The sequence below is a fragment of the Dinoponera quadriceps genome, unplaced genomic scaffold (genome assembly GCF_001313825.1).
Source record: "Dinoponera quadriceps isolate SergipeBrazil2010 unplaced genomic scaffold, ASM131382v1 scaffold777, whole genome shotgun sequence".
NCBI classification, from domain to species: Eukaryota; Metazoa; Arthropoda; class Insecta; order Hymenoptera; family Formicidae; genus Dinoponera; species Dinoponera quadriceps.
The window spans coordinates 1,368,878-1,391,072 of NW_014555488.1; the positions used below are offsets into that span (position 1 = coordinate 1,368,878).

The following is a 22,195-nucleotide window of genomic DNA, read 5'->3' on the forward strand; positions in this document are numbered from 1 at the left end:
CAATTTACGGTGAAATCAAATCATCACGATTATTTTGGTCGTCCGCTGTCACGATTGACCTAGTCGTGTCCGATGAAACGGTAATAAGCGCGCGGATTTCGCGGAGAGGTGGCCTCGTAAATACGTAAGTTGGATCGGTCCGACGTAGATTATACTTCAATTGTGAAATGAATGAGTCCTCGCCAGAACCGGTTGTATTCTTAGACACACGTGAGTCGTCGTCATCAGTAATTTAGGATCGACGGACCGATAATCTTCGTGCATAAATGGCGAGAATCTCCGGCGCGCAATATTAATTGAACATTGTTGCTTTCGCGACACGTAAGATTCGTTCGATAGCGGCAGCCTCTGCGTTTCTTTCATCGCAGCGTCGATTTTCGTTTCCGCGATGTCGCGACGGTCCAATTAGAAGCTACGTGTAGCACGAACGGTTGATTCAACAACCGAGCGAATACGGGAAAGAGAGAGATTCTTATCTCTTGGCACAAGTAACCAGACTGCAAACGCATAACCCTCGAAGCGAACCATAAATTCGACCGCACCCCTTCTGCGCCCGTCTGTCTCCTTCCTCTTTATCCCCATTACACGGTGAGTCACGTCACGGGGTAGTTGGCTGGCGATCTGCCCGGTGCAGTCGTTGTCTTCTTATCGCCAAGGTTGCTCGATCAAGCTGCAACGAAACTTCGTAGTGGCGTTAAATTAAGAAAAAAAGAAAGAAACGCGGATGTCTCCTTTCTAACGCGAGTTGCACGATGTATGGCAATGCCTATTGAGAACATTTAACGCTGCCGTATTAAATGAACTAACTTTGTTGTTACACATTAAATGAGTTAATTCTCGGAGATTCTTCGAATAATGGCATTTTGAGAGTACGTTATAAATACATATATAATTTAACGTTTAACAGTCGCATACGTACGATTATTTCTTAGGTCTGATTATCTTTGAGATTAGGTTTCGTACTCCGTTATTGTAAAGGATTTCATGATTCGAGAACTTTGAAATTGTCGTATCACGCATTAGTTCGAATATCTGATCTTCCCAGCAAAATTGTTAGTCTCTTCCATTTGAGCGTGCGCAGAATAAATTCCTTAGGAAAGTCAGCTTCAGCTTATCATAAATATGGATCGATATCGAATTAGGGTTAATATCATTGCACAGTGAAAGAGAACTCTATTATTTCTTTTGAGAATTCTCAGGGGTGTAGCTGATTGCCCGGAATCTTAAACTTAATTAGATTTAATTTACCCGGAAGATCGCTCAGACGGTGTCTGCTTATCCACGAGGGAAGACATAGGACTTTATACGGGAAATTTAAATTATTCAACAGATTATTTATGATTGGCAATTCTTTTCATTACTTAGATGATATTTAACATGTCTTTGCACACCTACAAGCGCATCATTATTGAGTACTTAAGCGAGTCATCATAATCTGCCTTTTTATTTACATGTATTTCTTTCTCATTATTATATCACGAACATAATGTACTAAAGGGAAGAATCATTTCCCGTGTGAACGGACAAATAAACACATAAATAATCACGAATCAATTAAAATAAAGATTTCACGTTGGGAAGAGCACGAAAATATAGTAGCGGAGAACTAAAGAAAATAAAGAGAGTGAAAGAGGATGAGTGTTATCGGCGAAGGCAAAAAGGCGATTTACGTATAAACAGTTTACACGCAAACGTAAAGCGAAGTTTTCGCGACGATTCAACACGAGGCGAAAGCGCATTTTCTATTTGTACTTGGGAGACGCGTCGGTACGCCACGCCCTGCGGCGGTCGCACCGAGGGTGTGCGAGGAAAAACTGGGGTAAGAAAAACGAATGAACGACGACGACGACGACGACGCGACGCGGCGCGTCGCCGGGGTGAAAGGGGGAGGCCGGTTGCCGAGGGAGGATGAGGAAAGCAACGAGACGCAGGGAAATTAAATAATAATAAAGTGTATTAAAAATCGTATACAATTCGAATATACGCGTATGTATATACACGCGCGAGTGTGTGTGCATATATATATACACATATATGTGTTTCCTTTTTTTATATATATATATACTTTTTTCTTTCGCGACCGACGGGGAGACGGTCGATTACATCATCTACGGTTACTATGGCAACGTAAAAAAAATTGTACAAAGCGACCGGCGCGGCGGCCGCGTGTACGTCAAACTCGTCGTCGTGCGCGAGCCGCAGAACATAAATGCTGAACGAGGAAAACGCACGGATGATAAAAGAAAAGAAAGGGAGGCGAAGAGAGGAGCGGGCGCTCTCCGATATCGCGCTTCGTTCTTCTCGAGAGGTAATCAGCCGCCAGCCGCGGCTCGCCTCGTCTCGAAACACACTCGTTATTACACACAGTATTTCTCCATTTTATTGACAATCAGTGTGACAAAAAGTGACTTACAAATACTCGCTTTATAAAGAGACTCCCGTTCTCTTTCTCTATCCTCGTTTTCCTCTACGCCGCGTCCCGTCAATACCACTTTCGTCGCGCGTGGATCTCTTCGGCAATCCGCGAGCGAGCGAACGAGAAAGACAGAGAGAGAGAAAGAGCGAGACCACCGCATTTCCGGTACTTACGATCTCGACGCTCGGCATCCTGGCACTTCGCTCGCATTCTACCTCTCACTTTCTACCTCCCCCCTCCCCCCTCACGCTTTCGCGCGCGACATCGATTACTTCTTCCCTCCTTCCCTCCCCTCCCCTCTTATGCATTGGAGTGATATGTGGACACTAATTGTAAAATGTCTTTACTCTCGCGCTACTTTTATTTTCTTCTTTAATAACATTACGCGTGTACGTTCCGTTTGGCAGAGGTCTCCGTCTAAGACACGACGGTTACGCATTTCTTTCCTTTAAGTTGTACGAGACAGTTTGTCCGTTTCTTACCGCGCGCCCGCTTTCTGCATCTCCCTCGTAACGGAGAAATTAGCCGGGCAGCGATCCGCGCGATTGTCCCTATTGACGGTGTATCTTCCTTCTGTTCACCGTTTCCTCCGCTCGTCGTGAAGTTTAATCGAGCCGAGAGAGTTTCTTGCGTTATTGCGTTTCGTCGTCGGATCTCCGGGGGAACCCGGATAAATATATCATTCGTTCGCTCGATCAAACACGGTCTCACACACACAGTCGCATTTCATTACGTCCGGTCGTAGTTCTATCGCGAGATAAACGGCGGCGCCGGAGAAGTTCCACGATATCTCTCGCGCTTTCTCCGCGCTTTTTCCGGCGGAGATCCCGAATGCACGATATTACCGGTGACTGGCATATGGTGCGCGCGCGTCAGCAACGCCGCCCTACAATACGTGTTTAAAAGGGCTCGCGCGCGACGCCTCCTCCCGTAATACGTCTCGTGCGTAATCTCGCTTTGGCGCTACTTCTAAATCACCGGGACTTACATACGCGCGCGTGCATAATTTTCCTCTAACCCGCTATCCTCCGGAGGGGGTGTATAAATTTCCTTCCGGGGCTGCTTCGCGCCCCCGGGCGAAGCAGGGCGGCTCTCGAGCCCCTTTTCGCGTCCTCTTCCTCCTCCGCTATCGCGCCGCCCTTCGCGACACGTGCGAAGCAGCCGATCCAACGGTAAAAATACAAAGGCGTCGCGCCGTTCTCTCTCCGTTCTGTGTTATCATCGGTGCCCCGCGAACGCGACGGAAGTGACACGCCTTTACTTACGGTATAAAAAGGTTCGACCTAGTACACCGACTGTTAAATTATATTGTGATCTTCGCGAGGCGGACCTATGTATATATATATATATATATGTGTGTGTGTGTTTTTTACTTATTATATATAAATATATATATATATATATATATATAATATGTATTGTTACGCACTCGTTGGACGCGCGCATGGATTCTTCCATTCTGTGACGACGATCGTCCGCTCGTGGCGACGGGAGTGAAATCTAAATCGATAATATTGCGTACAACAACGCGCGGATTAATCCGGACCGCGTTATGCAACCTTTGGAACCAAGAGTCATTCTTATCGTATAAAGTAAGAAATAAAAATAGGAAAGCAAACATACGATCTAAAGACTCGATACGTATATAGTATGTATTTCGGAGAACGTAACGTAATAACAGATTCTGCCGGATCTCATGAACCTTCCTAAAATTTTCGTTAAATATCAATAAAATCGGAGCAGCCTGTCTCCAATCGAGAGAGAAACGTCAATGAAACGTGAAATTAGAAAAGAATATTAAAATGATTATAAAATGACAAATTTAAAGAAAAATAAAGTAAACGTACGATCTGAAGACTCGATATAATACAAGTATTTACAAGTCGGAGAACTTAACGAAACGACAGATTCTTCGTCAGATTTCATCAATCTTCCTCAAATTTTCGTCAAATGTCAATTAATTCGGAGCAACCTGCTCCTGATCGAGAGAGAGAGAGAGAGAAACGCGTCAACGTGAAACTAGAAGGGAATATTAAGAATGATTGTAAGCTAAATTTACCAAATCATCAAAAGACCCGAATCTCGCGTAGCTTGTCTCGAGGAAAGTCAGCGAAAGTGGCGGATTATAGCTCGACATTGCAGAACGCGGTCCAACCGACGAACCTAACCCGCTGCATTGCGGCCGAACGGCAAGTATTGACTAACGATTGCTCTCTCTGTGAAGGGACCGCGCGTCGACGATACGCTCGCCACGAACGCGATCGCCCGTCCTCGCGTTTATCGGGAAAAAAAGAAGAAAAAAAAACACCCTACAACGTGCCTGGCGACCGTTTTTATTTACAGCGCGACTAATATCTAAGAACAATATTTACATTAGTCTATTTCCCCGCCTCGTTGCTCCTTCGACGACTTGCCTATACACACACTCGTGTCCTATCTGCGGTTCGCCACAGGCGGCAGCCTGCTCTCCTCTGGTCGGTGAGCTACTTTCAGACTTTCGCGATCTCTCTGTCGCGAGGCGTGGCAGTGGGGAAGAATTTGGTTCGGTCGTTTCGCGAGAAGGACCCGGAGTAAGGGACCTCGAGGACTCGTCGAGGACACCGCGGCAGTTGCCCTCCTTTTTCGAAGAGGGTGGGAAGAGAGAGCGAGCAGGCCGCCGCTTTCGCACGATGCGACACGCGTCGCACTCGTGCACACACACACACACCTTCGACGTGGCTTCTGCTCTTTTAACGGCTAGATTAGATAAATAGACGAGACGATACACGTTAGACGGACACCGCGGGCTTTACGAGCGCCGCTACGAGAATGTAAGAAAGATTAGAGAGAGAATAGATAGATAGATACGGATAAAGACAGAGAAATCTATCGAGCGTCCGCTGCTCGCGCGCAGCTCTTCGTTCACGAAGTCTTTCGTCTAAATCACAATCTCACTATACCGCGGCACTCGAGCGATCCCCCCCTCTGCCGGCGTTCGCTTCCTTCCACCGCGTCTCGTTCCACCAGGACTCGGTTCTTCGCATCGACCGGCGAGGAGGCGTCATCGACGACCGCCCCGATGAGCTTGAAGAGAGGATTTCTCGAGATCCCCGCGGGAGAAGAAGACACGTACAGGCTAATATAATAATAATAATGAACATTATTATTATTACGAATACGTATATCGGGTAATGGCGAGGAGCACCGATGACGAGGGTTCGCCTCACACCTCGGTGGCTTGGGTGTAGGAAGGCGCGATGCCGTGGGCCGGCGTGAGCGGTCCGGTCGCGGACGCGAGCGATCTCCTCGAGTATATCGTCGCGGCCGAGTGGGGGGTGTGCGGCGCGGTGTGCGGTGCCGTGTGCGACGCGTTGTGCCTGCGCGAGGCCGAGGCGAAGGGCTAGATGGGCCCGTAGTTGCTAAGGGCGGAAGGCCTCTCCTGCTGCGGCTGCTCGCATCCAGCGGTGTTCATGTCGCCTCCCGCCGACTGGTGACGTCATACGTGCGAGAGCGGAGGTTGCTTGAGCACGTGATGGTGGAGGTGGTGCTGGGACGCGCTGGCGACACTGCCGGGCGGCAGGAGGGCGCTGCCCGGGCCGGGCGCGGGTGGATACGGCACGCGGCCGACGACACCCTTGATGCTGGCGCTGCCGATACCGCCGCTGACCCCGGTCACGCCGGCCACCATGCCGGCGGCGGCCATGTGCCCGGTCGCACCGTGATCGCCGCCGAACAAGCGCCTCCACAGCCGCTTCCAGGAGTCGACCGTCTTGCCGCTCCAGATCCAGACGCCGGAGGTGATGCCGACCGCGAGCGCCATGAAGTATTTCAGCATGAGGACGAAGTAGAGCGGCCTCGCTCGCGGCCGGCACGGGCACGCCAGCGAGCCGAGCCACTCGTCTCGCAGAGCCGACTCGTAGATGTGACAGGCCAACACTATTCCCGCCGGCAGGGTGTAGAGAACGCTGAACACGCCGATGCGTATCATCAGCTTCTCGAGCTTGTCCGCCTTAGCGCCGGGCTGCCGTTTGATCACCGATCGGATACGGAAGAGGCTGACGAAGCCGGCGAGGAGGAAGCTCGTGCCCAGCAGCAGGTAGACGAACAGAGGCGCCAATATGAAGTTGCGCACACCCTCGGGTGCCACGGTGCAGACCCCGGCTACCGGATCACCGGCTACTCCGCCGGCGACGTACGCACAAACCGTCTGCACCGTCGGCGCGAGCCAGGCCACCAGATGGAAGTACTGCGAGTACGACGCTATCGCCTCGTTGCCCCACTTGAGGCCGGCCGCGAGGAACCACGTGAACGCCAGGATCACCCACCAGACCGAGGAGGCCATGCCGAAGAAGTAGATCATGAGGAAGACGGTGACGCAGGCGCCCGGGCCCTGAGCGCCGGACTTCAACGCCAGACCGTCGCAGGCGATTTCCTCGTGGCCGAACACGCTCCTCGACAGGTAGCCGACCGAGACGACGAAGTAGCAGGCCGAGAGGAAGACTATCGGCCTCTCAGGATACTTGAAACGCTGGGTGTCGATCAGAAAGGTGGTGACGGTCACCAGAGTGCTGGCGGCGCACAGTCCGCTCCACAGAGCCAGCCACACGGCTGCGAATCCTCGCTCTTCGGTGGTGAGAAACGCGCCGTGGCACGGCAGGGCGCAGTCTTGCACCCCCGCAATGTCCTGGATGACGTTGCGGCCGATTCCCATTGGCGGCGGCGCCGGGATCGCTCCACTTACGGTCATGCCGGCCAGGCCGACCCCGTTGCTGGTGCTTCCGCTGATGCTGCCGCTGACGCCGCCTATCGGTCCTGGTAATATCGTGCCCACCGCCCCCAGGGGCACGAGGGGCGCCCTGCACCTGCACGCGCAATCCCTCGTCCTCTCCCCCGGGGGGTGCTGGCAGTTTTTTTGGTTCTTACCCGGCTTGCAGCGGGCTGGTTGCGCGGTCTTCGAGGGTCGCGTGGGTCGCGCCGGCGAACCCGGCGGCGCCGGGGCGCCGCTGCTCGGCGAGCCGATGCTGCCGGCGCCGCCGCCGGTACCTGTGCTGCTCGTGCGATTGTCCTGCTCCATGCAGAGGCGTTCCGGGTCGCCGTGATTCGGCAATCGGTCGCACGCCATACGCTCCGGCCACGAGAAGCCGTACTGCTGCATCAACGGCGCGCAGCCGGCGCGCGCTCGCTCGCACACGCTGCGGCAAGCCGGCAACGGTTTCGTGTACTCCGGCAGGCAGATCGGCGTGTACATGGAGCATAGGAAGAACTTGAGGTCCGGCGAGCACTTGATCTCCACCAGTGGCCAGAACTGATGCACCTCCAACCCGGCCTCGTCCTGACTGTCGTGATTCAGCTCGTTCGGCATGGCGGTCAGATTGTAGCCGATGCCGCGGCACATGGGAATCGTGATCTCCTCGCAACGACCGTTCCCGCCGCCGCCGATCGCGGAGTGTCCACCCCCGCCGCCGTTCGCGATGCCACCACCGGCGGGGGTGGACACTCCGCGATCNATGCCACCACCGGCGCCGCCCATCACGCCGTTTCCGCCGTTCGCCACGCCGCCCATGCCGTTGTTGCCCGAACTGGAACCGCCGTCGGACACCACGCCGATCGACGACGAGGAGGACGACGACGACGACGAGGAGGAGCCGGACGAGACACCTGAGCCTGATCCCACGCTACCTACCGGACTGATCGCCGATTCCGACCGTGCGTCCGACAACGTCGTCGCGAGCACCAGCAGCATCAACAGACCCGCCATCGTTCGGGCTGGGAACAGCTTCGTCCGTCGCGCGGGTCTCGTGTTCAAGGACGGCCGGCTCATGGCTGCATAGCTCGCATAACTGCCCGCCTGCAACAACGTAAGCGAAAGGGCTACTTTTATCGATGACGTTTCAACACGCTGGAATCGTTTAGCTGACGCGAGCTCGCGAGAAGCACGAAGCAGGTGCGTGGGAAAAAAAAGGATTCCGCTGCCGCAGCCAATCGCGGTTTGGCTGAAAATGTTCCGCCGCTGCTGCGGCCAAAAATTTGCCGCCGCGAGCAAACTCCCGAGCCGCTGTTGCTAGATGCATAGGTGCCGCATATACGCTGACATACGTAGCCAAACTTGTAGGTGTTAATTCACATGTGCTAATTAAATTCCTGTTGTAACACACGGGCATCCATAAGTTTAGCTACAGTAGACATATATGAAATACGGCGCCACGTGTACACCCGGCGACGAAAGTTCGAATTACAGCGGCAAATTTCCAGCTAGAGCGGCGAAAGCCTCGACCACGATTAGCCGCGCCAGCAGGATCTTTCATTTTCCACGTGTAATACGCGAGCTATTGCATTCTCCTCCGAGTCTGGGAGGTGGGAGAGACTCGTGTGTCTAATTGAATGTTTCACCTTTAATAGGATAAGAAGGCGGTATTTCGCGATAAGCGCGCTCGAATCTCATTAACGCACCGCAGTCTTACGTGTGATTCATCGCATTATCCGTCCTTAAGCCTTTCCAGTAATAGTTCGCCAACGTCGGGACCGTAATCGCTAATAACACGTTTCTGCGGATAGAGCGTAATCCGCCGCTACGTAGGAGGGAATATTTACCGGAGATCGGATATTTATTGCGTTCGGCCGGGAGCGGCTAGAGCAGATGCGAGCTTAATCCCGGTGCGAGGAGAAGCCGGCGCGCACGTACCTACGGTACCATCGTCGCTTCGTTTGCAATTCAGACTATCAAAGCGCGGGCCCGTTTCGGTAACCCGGTCGGGTGGATCCGCTCTTTCGTAAAAGTCCGAGCCGGCGATCGATGCCTAAATAGCTGGCGCGGGATGCGGCGTCTGGCCGACCGTTCGCTCGCTCGCTCGCTCGACCTTAACGAGCAAGGGCGTAGCGCTCGGATGTCTCGTACATAAATCAACGTCGGTGTTTCGATCGTTCGCTAGATACGCGCGCTCGGAACCGGTACGCTCTCGCGGAGAGAGCCGGGTCTCGAGCGATGCGATCGCGGCGCCGTGCTCCTCGGTGAGCCTCGGCAAATTTATGGATAACAAATGACGGCCGAGGAGTAGAGTCTCGTTCGTGAATAAGAAATAACTCTTCCCGTCTCTGTGAAGAAAAATCCATCCGTGCGCCGGATGTAAACAGCGGTGCGCGCGCTCCGATATAACTTCGCTCGCGAGCCGCGTGCTTCACACACCTCGGCGTTCGGGCGATTTTTTTATTTTCAATTACATATACAACGAATCCGGTATTCATGACGAGCGGGTAACGAGGGGACGAACTTTCACCGAGATTACCGAGTGAATATCTACTCGGCGAATGCGCGAACTACGTCGGGACATCGGAGCCGATCGGCGAACGGAGGGTGGAGGAGGTGGCGCGGAGAGAGGCTAAAGAGTACACAACCGAGAAGAATGGACGGAGAAACCGGCGAAGACGACGAAAGAGAGAGAGAGAGAGAGAGAGAGAGAGCGGGGGGAAGGGATCGAAACAGTCATGGATCTTATAATAGTCGACCCGCGGAAAACACGTGACCGGAGCGAAATGTTATTGTAGGAGGCGGGTGTTAGTTTTACCGTTTGTTAACTGCTAGCCGCGTCCCGACGCGGGCGTCGCTATTTATAAAGCCGCCCGTGCCGGCGCGTTATACACCCGCGTTGGAATAAGGGAGAACGATGGAGGTGGAGGAGAGAAGCCGACGTCGCTACGTGTGTGGCTCGGATCCCGATACGGCCGATTGGCGCGTACGAAATGCATCGGCGAGATGCATCCGCCGCAGCTGCACGGAAGCGAGGTCTCAATAGAGACGTATACGCGCGCGCCGGGGCTTTTCGCCGCGCGGAGTTCGCGCGGCCACGGAGTGCGCGTACAGAATTAACCCGTCAACGACGGCTGCACATCGCGATGATCTCTCCTTCTTCCCCCCCCCCCCCCCCNACATGTATACCCCCCCATATCCGTCTATCTATCTCTCCTCGATTCTCGCGGCTTCGCACGAGAAGAGGGAGATTTTCCAATCTCTCGTCGGCGATCGCGTCGCGTCAAGAACAGTTTACCCCGAAAAACGACCCCGGCGCAACGTTTCATCCAGCACCGTCGTTTGCCTTTCATCCACTACTCTCGGAGAAGGAGAATTACGCGCGGTCGATACCTCCGGAGGATCGCGCGCGCGTTGCGATATTCGATACGTTGGATCCGATCCTGCGGGCGGTTGATACGTCAAAAGCCAACGATTCGAGGAACTATTATGCATAAAACTTATTCGACGAAATGAGTATCCATTAATGCGTTGCGTAAAGGTAATACGAGGCCCCGGTAGGAGGTGGGAGGGAGAGGAGCGCAGGAGGCAGAAGGGACTCGGCAATGAATCACTTTTAAAGGCTCACCCCTGCGTGGAATATGCGGCCCGACCGGCCGCCGACGTTGTTTGGGTTACGATACACTCCTCTTTTATGGAAATTTCGTGCTCTTTTTGCTCCCACGCGACTATCCGCGCTCATAACTAGTTTCTGCGAATAACGGCGGCTCGTGCGCGCGCACGAGCGCAATCTGTCCGCTGCCAGCGCGACGCGACAGCTAATTAAAAGTTTATACATATTAATATGCCAGGACCTTTGCCTCATGCGTTTTATCTCTGCGGTCACGCACGGCCGATCGTATATCGCTCCCGTCGAGATCCGGCGAGCGTGCATTCGCTCGTTCACTCGCTCGGCTCGTTCATGCCTCCGTTTCAGCAAAGCCAGGCCACGCAAAAAACGTCCTCAGCGCGCGCTCATCAGCGATTTGTGTCGGGACGCTCCTTCGGCAACGCATCGCGATCTCGCGGCGAAGAAGGGGGCAAAACCTGTCCCCGCTAGAGTCCTTACAGCAAGAGCCTGGCCCACAGCTTTTATATGCTAGATCGCTAATCCTTTTATATAGTGTATCAAAAAATAGGATACCGAAAAGTATGTATTGCATATTACTCGTTAAGTAGGATGGAAGAAAAATGGTGGTGGATAATACAACCGGTGTCTACAATCGATCAGACGTGAATGTTATATCACTTGTACGACGATTCTGTGGATATTTCTCGGTGCTATGTATTTCGTAGGAATTAGGCGGTCTAGTAGTGTATGTATAGAATTCTGTGGTCGAACTGGCCAAAGTTGCTGGTTCGACAAAACACGGCGTCGTAGGTAAACAAAAACAGTGCGGTGTGACCATAATATATCTAGACCGAGCGTTTGCCTTTATTTGAAGAGTGGTGGATGAGGTGCACGTAGAAAAGGATGTACCCTGTTTTATGTCTCTTGCGTTCTCCCTCGCTCGCGTGGTCTATGCGCGAATAAGAGAGAACGTCGGGGACACAAAACACAGAGCGCATGCTTTTCCACGAGCACTTCGACCTTCACCAACACTCGGTCTAGATATATTATGGTGTTACGCTGTAAAGGTATTGTGGATTATAAAGACATCTCATAAACAAGTAAAACAAGTGGTTTATAATATAATGTTCTAAAAGATAAAGTAAATATATAAAGAAAAAAAAAACACATTGTACGCAAAATAATTTCGTAACCTTTAATATCGTATTCAATATTCATTACAAGTTACAGAAATTTTGTAAAGAAAATGCCGAGTTGCTGCATGTCTAATTACAAGTTGTGAGAAACACTGATTACGAAAAAAATGAGGATGGCTTGCTTGTTAATTTAAAAAAAAAATCGTCAAAAAAATAAGATTCGCAACATGTACGAAATTCTCGGAATTCCTGTTTGCAAAGTACAGATTCACATGGACAGTGTCCATATTTAAATGTATTATAAGATATATATAAAACCTAACTGTGAATACCGGCCTAAGATTTCTAGTAATAAAATAATAATAAAACTACGACACTATGCGTATATACGATACTATTAAATAATATTATTTACCTTTTAATTAAAGTTGTATTTGTATATTTACACAAAGAAAACTGCTGAAAACAAGTTTGTTTCGTTATTGCTCGATTCCCACCAGTTAAGTGATACCGCGCGCAAAATATAGATTCGAGGCACCTTATTGGTTCCGCCATATTTAGTTAGACCCAATAGGATAGAAGAACTCTGGTCAGATTCTTATTACAGGCACTTTACTCCTGTGTAAAGACGCCCTGAAAGAACGCCTAGCGCGAGTAAACAGTAGCTCCACGAGATACCACGCGTTTCTTCGCGAACGTCCGTTCCCGCGCGCTGCCTAGAGAAGTGCGTAAATCAAAACGAGCGGCGAGATTTACGACGAGGTATGGATAAGGTATGCTTTACGCTCCCTCGTTAGTTGGTAAAACTGACGGCGGCGGCCGGTGTCGGGTTTTATATCAAATCGCGCGTCACGAGCATTAATCATGAATTCACCGCGATCGTCCCCGTCGTCGATTCTCGTCGGCCGTCGAGGGAAGCGAGGAGAAACGGAACACGATTCGTCAGAATTCGACGACGTCCTTGGATTCGCGCGGTCGCCCGGGGAAGAAAACGAAAAGACAGATCCGTCGTCGTTCGCAGAATCGCTGGGAAACTCTCGGTTACGCCTCGAATCCGCGATAAACTTCGGTAATTAATCGTCGCGCAGGATCCTCTCTCTCTCTCTCTCTCTCTCTCTTAGTTACGCTGAATTTCCGATGCGAATAATTATCGCGAGTTTCCGCCTCCCGCGGAGGACGGTACGTCCAAGTTTCGATTTATGCGGACGGGAAGGATGATTGTCGCGAGGTAGAACGCGATCGTGAATCCTAACCGGTGCCTTGGATCCTATAATCCCCTGCGTCTCTCTCGCACGAAGGAATTTATCTTAATTACGACGTATACGTGGAAACGCACTAAACCGAGCTCGTTGGCGATCTAACGCGCGACTGGAGATTACCATTCGGGCAAGTTCTCCGCCTAAAATATGGGGTGGCACAATTCCAGCGTGAACGGGGAACATTTGGCGCGCTCGCGCGGTGCGTGTATCTCGGGAAGTTAACTTAGCATAGTTTACGCGCGCGCGCGTTGGCTCCTTCTGGAATCTATCCTCCGATGTGTGTCTGGGCATCTAAACTTGGCCTTCGGGCGCACTTTCTCGAACGAGTTTATTAACGTAGCGCACGCCCCGAGAAATGCACTCGGCAAAATGTTCGGATAAACAAGAGCGCGATGTGCCGGGCATACAGAATGCTGGGACGACGCGACGACAATTTCACGCAGGCTCGCTTGAATCGATCAGTCTCGCAACGCTATCGACGGGAACGCGACGCGAAGCGACGCCACGGCCGTCCTGTCGTCAATTAACACGCAAAATCGCGGCTAACAATGCTTTTCCGATCGATCTGTGGAAAAAGAGCACAACGTTGAACTAAGCGAGCGAACGAGAAAAGGTGCGTTCGGTTTTGCTAATCGGAAACTTCGGTTTACTTTGGTTGCTCCAGGTAAGTCGTTTCATTGGCTAAATATTATCTTGATAATATCTAGATAAACTGAACTCTCTAATGGTAAGGTTGGGGTCAAATCCGACTCCGTGCTATTTTTCATCTAATTAATATACAAAATGGGTGAAAGAAGTAAATGATAACACGAAACTTCTTCCTCTGTTTATTTATGAGTGAAAATATACAATGAAGTTTACTAACTGGCTTCAAATAATATCGGTAATACACTTGGAGAAATGCTTAGAGACGTTCTGAAAATCCAGCTTGCCATTAAGAATAAAGAACCGATGTCTCCGGTTTGTAAAATCGAACGTTGCTAAGCAAGTGTCCGCGGAGCGAACGCGTAACGCGAGCGTATAAAAAAGATCCGAAGAATCCGGCGGCAACTTCACGCCGCTTCTCGAGACGGACAAGCGACGCCATTAGTTGCAACAAGACGCTAAGTGGCGGGCAGCGATCGTTTATCGCGTCTATCGGTACGTCCAAGCGGAGGCTTAGTCAGTGGTGTTTTTCGATCGACTCGTATCCACGGAGTGAATACGCAATCAGTGAGTGTCGAGTAGGTGTACAATAAGCGCGTGAGTGAAGGAGAAATACGATGCAGCAATGGAGCGATCGGTGGAAGATATAACGGCATCGGTGGCGAGTCGGCGTCATGTCGGTCGGTGAGTAATTCAATCATTACTCGAACAATAACTTGTGTCTAAAATGCATCTAAAGACATCCCTTAGACGTACTTATTATCTAAAAGACGCCTTTACGATGTTTCATTGTCTAAAAGACACCTTTTACGACGTCTTAGGAAGCCTTAAAGTTATATCTGGTCCCAAAGTTATATTGGTCTCAATTTCCGGCCAGTTTCATTTACTCTAAGTCGCGAGAGCAACAGGAATCGGAAACTGTTAGTCAAGGACGCCCGGTGACACGTATATTCACACCCGACGCGTCCCTCGGTTTTTTGTACGAAATCAGACTTTTTTCGGATGCCATTTTGTCGTTTTTTCCTCATACGCATATGTATACATATATATAGGATGTCCCACTTTTGTCGTATCTCATTCTCGCAGAAAACATCGCGCATTAAATCGAGCAAAACGACGATTACATCGACGTTATGGCATCATAACCTTAAAATCACGAATGATTGAAAATTATAAAATTTTAATCAAACAAATTTTAAAGATATACACATCCAGTCTCTTTTAAATCAATTACACGAAATCTTAGTTTCCAATCTACTTCAAATAATTAACATTTTACGAGACAGAGAGAGAGAAAGAGAGAGGGGGGGGGGAATAAAAGGGAGGAAAAACTATTTTAAGATAAAAAAATCGTTAGGAAATTTTTATATAAGAAAAGGTGAATTACGGAAATATCAAGTCTCGCTGAAAAAGGAATACACGACCGTGAAAAAAAGATCGCGTGGTTGAGACAGCCTGTATTTATCCTGGAACACGACACGGGAGGTACACATGGTGCGGCTCGTGCACCTTTTTCACGCGACTCGATTGCGGGACGCACTCAGACAGCCGGCGGTAAAAAGTGCGGAAGATATTCCCAATATCGCGAGCCGCTGCGGCTGAAATACGGTCTCGCCTCCCTTCCATTCTGACATCCGCCGCAGCTATGCGAAACTGCGCTGTTACTTGAATCGCGCGATTCCCAGAATACACGCGTAAGATCGGATTTACCAAAGCCCCCCACGTGAAAGCGGCACGTTTGCGACGATATACAGGGTGCCCCGTTAAATTTTCGTCAAATCTCAGAGAGAGAGAGAGAGAGAGAGAGAGAATTTTTCGCGGCTTTGATCAAGTCGACGTCGGCATTTCCATGGCGACAGTTTAAGCAGAAACGCAATTATTGAGTTAATGAGTTTGGAAAATGAGAAGATTTCGGCGAATCAGATTTCGCGGCTGCGAACGAACGACGAAGTTCTTTCAACTTCGCGCAGACTTTGTTCCGACGGAATATTAATTCGTATCTCACTGGGATGTCGCGAACGTGATCGCGAACGTGGCGAAAATCTTATTCCATTATTTCGCGTAGTCAGCTATTTGTATCTCATAATTGGACCGCACCGACGTGGCAAACTGCAAACGTGCTTGCGATCCATCAACCTTCCGTTTTCTCTATTTTCACTTCGGCGCCGTTCGAGCGCAATAAAGTACAACGGGCCGATGATGCATCGCTCGTTCAATCAGGATACGAACGGTCGATAATCGCACGTCGAGTTACCGGCGCGCACGGCATTCGAGACACACGCGACCGGCATATCATTCGTACCGGGCTTGTACTTCTGCAATCGTCGACACGGACGCTTGTCGACTCCGTGTGCCGGGCGGATCTTGATATAACTATTTCCTGTCTCGAGTTTCCTCTGGCAGTTTCTCTGTGCATTCGATGTGAAACCGGAGGTGGTGCCTTCTTTCTCGCGAGCCACGCGCTTCGCGCTCATCGCGTTCTCAGCAATCATCGCGTTTAATACGGCGAATAGTAATGCGAGAACCACGCTTCTTTCGCGCGAGTAACATCGGGGCGTCGTCGTATCCAATGCGAGGCGACGCACGATGATATACACGAGTCTGACCGGAAACTGATGGACTTGGAGCGTTTCCGTTTACGCGCGCTCGTGCGTGCGAGTACTCCGAATAACAAATCTTGAACAGAACGTTATCAGTCGAGAAAATCTCTGCTAATGGGAAATGAAATTCATTAAAAATCGTAACGCTAAGGGTCATTCCTCCAATCCTGAACTTTGCACTTTGAATGCCAACCTGTGCGGTTGGCTTCGAGAATTTGTCAATTATTCACACGTGCCAAGTGTTAGTCGACGGTAATAATAAAATTTCATTACAAATTACAGATTTTAACCGACTGTCGATAAACGGATTCTTCTTATTTAAAGAGATCGTAAGGCGAAATGAGTTTGATAAGAATTCGATGAAATTTGCACTCTATATATTATAAAATATAATATTTCTATATTTGTAATATTTTGTATAGATATATTTATCTCAACTTCGTTTCAAGTTAACATTTATTATTTAGTTAATGAAATAAATTAATAGAAATGTAATTTTGCTTGGTAAATACTAAAATTATTAGTGGGCCCGTTGAGATGCGCCATTGAAAATACGATACTGAGCTTTACGACCTCCTTAATTTGACAGTATTTATTACTAAACTGTCAGGCTCGCGCAAAAATTTGCGGAGTACGGAGAACCAAAAGAGATTATGCGTCAAGGGAGAGAAACGATTTTATCGGACAACTGACGAATATGAAAATAATAAGCATGATAAGGCGAATCGTATCCTTAGCGCCCGTTATCACCGCGTTTGTAAACCGCTCGGAGCACTCCGTAATAATGTTACAACGTCCGAGGAGAATCCCAATTTGATACAGGCTCGTAATAATCTCCTGCGGGCCTGGTAAGCGAGGAAGACAGAAAGAGAGACAGAGAGGGAGGGAGAGAGAGAGAGAGAGAGAGAGAGAGAGAGAGAGAATCTGTCGGGATATGCCTTTTATCTCCCTATAAAACGACGTAACCGCGTGTTCTCTCGCACACACCTGTGGACCGTGTCGCGAGCGCGCACGCGGATAAGTGCGGAGTGTACGTAGGCGCGATATCGCGAGGAGGTTAGCAGGGAAGCGGCGGTAAACGCGACTCCTTTTGTTCGACGTGCTTACAAGGCTGCGCACACCTACTCCGCCGTGCGCGCGAGTAAACGCGGCCGAGAAGGATCACCGATCTCGTCACGCCCCTTTCCCCATCGTTTCCCCGTTCCTCCCTTCCGTCCTCCGAACCCTTCGCTCGCACCTTCCTCTCCCGTGTACGCGCGCTAATTAATCAGGGAATGAATTATGGATTCATGCGCTCGCCTAATTGGATCCGTCGTCCCGTGGAGGCGCGAAGCGCGTCTCAGAAAACGCTCCTCGCGATTCACCTTGGCGTTGTTATATCTGCAGTACCCGAAAGAGAGAGAGAGAGAGAGAGAGAGAGAAAACGCTCGCGAATGATCGCAACTGCAGTTGTGGCTGAATCGCATGTTTGTACTATTGACGCGCGCTCGTCAGGACGAGCTTATCGATGTATCGCGTGCCGTTAACCAGGTGCGCGGAGTCTCGAAACTTTTACATCGACTAGCGTCTGCCCCTTAATGATTTCGCCGTTAGTGAGTTATCGTCGTCGTCGTGGTCGCGGTCGTTGAGAGACGCTCGATCGCGCACGAACACCGTTTCTTATCTTTCGCGGTTGTGGGACGAGAAAAAAATTCCGACTCGCGGCGGCCGACGCTCGGAAGCCCCCCCCCCCTTCTCCCCCTCTTCGTCGATCACGGAATTCGGTCATTGCCCCGATCTAAATTAATTTCGCCAAAGCGGCGCGAGCCGCAAAGTGTGAAGCGAAGTGATCTAGATCCTCGGAACAGTCTTCTCTCGATCGTTTGATCGTTTCTAAGAATAACCGGCAGGCTCGCGAGGATGGAAGTCGGTTGCCGCCTTCGATCTCTCGCGACAGGGCCCTCGAAATTTTTCGTTAAAACGGCGACGATGCGGAAAATGGCGGGGCCGCCTCTCGCTAGCCACCAAGTCGTTCGAACGCTCGATGAAAACGTTGATAAGGTATACATACACCTCGCCGTCGTGCCTGGGTAGTTATAGAAGATCGGAGCGCGCGCTATCGCTCGCTCGCGGCTAACAGGGAGATGATGGGAGGACGGCGGCCCCTCAGGAGGAGGGCAACCGTGGAAGATGAACGAGTCGTTGCCACGTTCGCTATTTACTTTTCACGTGCGACGGGTACAAGCAACGACCGTCCCGACTCGACGGAGAAGCCAGCTGGAACGGCCTGAGCAGTTTTTCCCGCAACAGCAGCAGCAGAAGGTGGAGGAGGAGGAAAGAAGACGCAGTAGACGGCGACGAGAGCGAGCGAGACGCGCGGTTTTAAAATCGTAAATCATCGTCCTTACCTAACCTAACCGCCGTACGGATGATGCGCGTCCGTGAGGGAAGCGAGAAAGCAAAGCTCGGGGCTTGGAGAAAAAAAGAGGAGAGATAGGGAGATAAATGGTGGTACACAGGTAGACCGATGCGTGGAGATGAAGTGGAGGGGTCAGACGGATACCCGATGCTCGTTAAACGGCCGCCTTCGGATCCTAAGCCTCGTATCCGGGAAGATGTGTCGCCCGTCTGGTATTTCGGACCCGATAAAATTGTCCCGAGTCTCCCGCATAAATATGCGAATGATGGGTGCGACAACCCTCCGTTCGACCCTTGATTACACGCGTGAGATAACACTATCCGATATATATCTACTTAGGAAGAGAAAGAACTAATGTTCACTTCGTGTTTTCTGTTATAGAGATGTTGGAACCAAGTAACGTATACAAGGGTAGTTTTACCGATGAATTAATATCTTGCCGATCGGAGAGCGAGATCTGTTAGATGCTCGGAGGGTTTCTTTAGAGATTCTTTAGGAATCTAGGAGTATCTTAAACATTTTAAGTCTTTCTGCACGTCTACCCGAGTCGTGAGAAACAACTTGAGAGAATTCTCGGATTCTCTAAATATTTTTGTTGACCTTTTCGGGATAAATGAGAGCATTTTTGGACGTTAAATTTAAAATGATCGTGTTCTCCAACGACAGTCGGCCGAGTTTTAAATATCAGAGTTGGAGCAAAGAAACGAAGGATCCTCGAACGACCTCCGACTGTTTCCTAAATAAAGCCAAGATCCTTAGAGAGTCAATTCCAACACAAGCCGTCAGAAACCCTTATAGAATTCTACGCTTTTCCCAGATGAAAGGTCTTACGAATATTCGTAGGTTAAAGCTATTCGAACATTTTCTAGATCTCCTCAGGTAGCAGCTACCCTAACTTCTGTAACTGAAAAGAAAGACGCGGACATGGATTTTCTCTTCCATAGAATATATATATTCTTCTTTTCGACCCCTCGCCGTTTCTTTGTAGTTTCTGGTCACCTGATTTCGCGTTTCTTCAATAGTTCCTGAAAATCGCGCACAATATTATGCCGAACAGAAAGAGAGTTAGGTGACAACAAAGCTAGATGAATATGATACATGAACACCTGTTAGCCTCTCTAATCAGCAGCACCTAGCGACACAAAAGTTGATATTTAAAGCGTCAGCTATTCAAAATTCCGTGAACATGTAGGATGCATTTCGATAAGGTGGATTCCACAGTCGGCTCTTAATTAAGATCACAGCGAAGCCCGATTTATAACGGCGGTCCTTTATGAGCCCCTTAACGCGACGAGCGTAGATAAGCGGCCGGCTCGGTTGGCGTTTACAAACACTTTATGCGAGCGCCGGTACCGCGCGGTCGCATCGTTAATTACTCGTAAGAATAAAGCGCGCGGGGTCCTAAGTGAAAATCCGAGGCAGCACAAAGAAACGACTGCCGGTAACATTTTAGATGCGCGAGAAAAGTCGTGTCGGACCCGTGTATGCCGCACGGTAAAACGTGGTCGTCCGATTCCGAGCCCCCCGCAGTTATCTGATACGAAGGTCGTCGCATTCAGTGTTATCGCGAACGGGGAGAAGTACCGGCGAGGAAGTTCTCGCAACCGGCTCTTGTGAATGTTGCAGTCTAGCGGAAACATACGGAACTCCACTACACTACGTCTGTGCTCAGTGTTCTGTGAATTACATTAGGTCTGTTCGCTTTAGTTGCATTTTCTACGCCTTGTTGCTTCTCTTTTACTTGCTCTCGAGTGCCCGAACGCACACCTCTTTCACTTTAAATGCAGAAAGCACGGCACAAACGGCGGACATACTATTGTTCCGTTATAGTAGATTCAGTTAAAAGATTTCGATTGTTCAGCTGTTCAGTAATTTACGATTTCCTACTCGATATCGTGAATTCTACATTAATCACGGTCTCATTTTACATTAAATTATCTTCATTTTGCATGCTGCAATAAAAACATCTATTTGATCCGAGATTTTAGTTAGACTATGTCATTCTTCTACCTCAGCCTGTAATGGCACTTCGTACGATCGATATTTATATTGATTTCTTACGCTACGACTACGACTTTTTCACGTACTCTGCGTCTATACAGTTGTAGAAGACGACAGTCGACGTCGTTTTGTTTCACGTACATAGCGTCGTGTCTATTATCGTTCGCACCTTAGAAAGCCACGGTGAGTGAGTGAGTGACGGTGTAGGCGCGTGGGAAACGCTTTCCACGAGACAAATTGGCGACGTTATCGCGCCGGCTATCGCGGAATACGCGCGCGTCATGATGAGAATCTAGCCGTGCGAGAGTTTTACAAGCGCGATGACAGGTGAATCGAGCGTTGATTCGCGCACGAAACTCGACGAACCTGGAAGATTCGTGGAAAATAAGTTTCGCGGTAGTCGTTAATATTTGCATAAAACAGCCATTAACGTTCGGCCAATTTCGAGGAAGATGGAGAGATTTCGCCGAAGTTTACCTCCGCGATACATCTTGACGCAATTAGAATTCTTAATTAATTAGGATCGTTGCAATACGTTACGCGTTCCAAGCCTACGTGTGTTGTTATAAGTCGCGCCATCTCTGCAATTATTCGAATTATGATCGCGAACCCATTCATACACCTGTTCTTTAAGCAATATCCATAAATCTAATCTATAAAATTATATCTTTTCTGTTCCAGGTCTGTGGGAGCAGGTGGAACGTGACCGGTCATGGTAAGTGAAAGAAATGGGTTGAAAAATTAGAGGTGGCAGGTGTAAAGATTTGAGGTGATGGTTCCATTACCGAAATTCTGTAAAAATCAGTGCGATTTTGTAGATTTTCGTACATTTTTACAAGAGTACAAAGAGTAAAGGGGGTATTCATGAAAAAATTTGATATATAAAATCTACTTTTTAGAGACTGTAAAATCTATTATTATATTTCATACAAAAGCCACTTCCTCATGTAATATCCGTCGAGTTGTTATAAAAAAGACAAATTTTGAAGAGAATAGACAATGACTTTCGATGTATGAATATATATAATATATATAATGAATTATATAATATAATAAATATGAATTATATAACATAATTATATAAATGTATATAATAAATATATACAATATATAAATTCATTATTTTAGAACGTGAATATAGATTCGTTATTATGAATGTTATACCACCGCTTTATTTAACAGTTCGATTTTTTTATATGACTGAATATCGTCGAATGGAATTCGACTTTTGAACTTCGCAGAGAACTGCGGAGAAATCACGCGTCATAACTCACGATAATATTTCTCGCGTTAATTTTTCAAATTGCGCGTTTTCTTATCTATAAACGTATAAAAGCCTCACGATATTTATATTTATATTTTAACTGCGTTATTAAATTAGACGAAGTCACCTATACATATCGTAAA

The 22,195-nt window shown here is 49.1% G+C and overlaps 1 protein-coding gene across 4 annotated transcripts in view; it reads right to left on the reverse strand.

Annotated features, from left to right (window-relative positions):
* Positions 1–1,936: 1,936 nt before the first annotated feature.
* The window catches only part of LOC106744418 (frizzled-2), an 87,459-nt gene continuing 67,200 nt past the window's right edge, over positions 1,937–22,195 (reverse strand). For 2 of the 4 annotated variants that reach the window (XM_014619176.1, XM_014619175.1), the window contains exon 2: positions 1,937–8,243. In XM_014619176.1, coding sequence (XP_014474662.1) covers positions 5,892–8,216 — 2,325 coding nt within the window. In that variant the 5' untranslated portion in view covers positions 8,217–8,243 and the 3' untranslated portion in view covers positions 1,937–5,891. The remainder of the gene's footprint in view (positions 8,244–22,195) is intronic. The other 2 variants (XM_014619178.1, XM_014619177.1) reach the window with 2 other exon arrangements.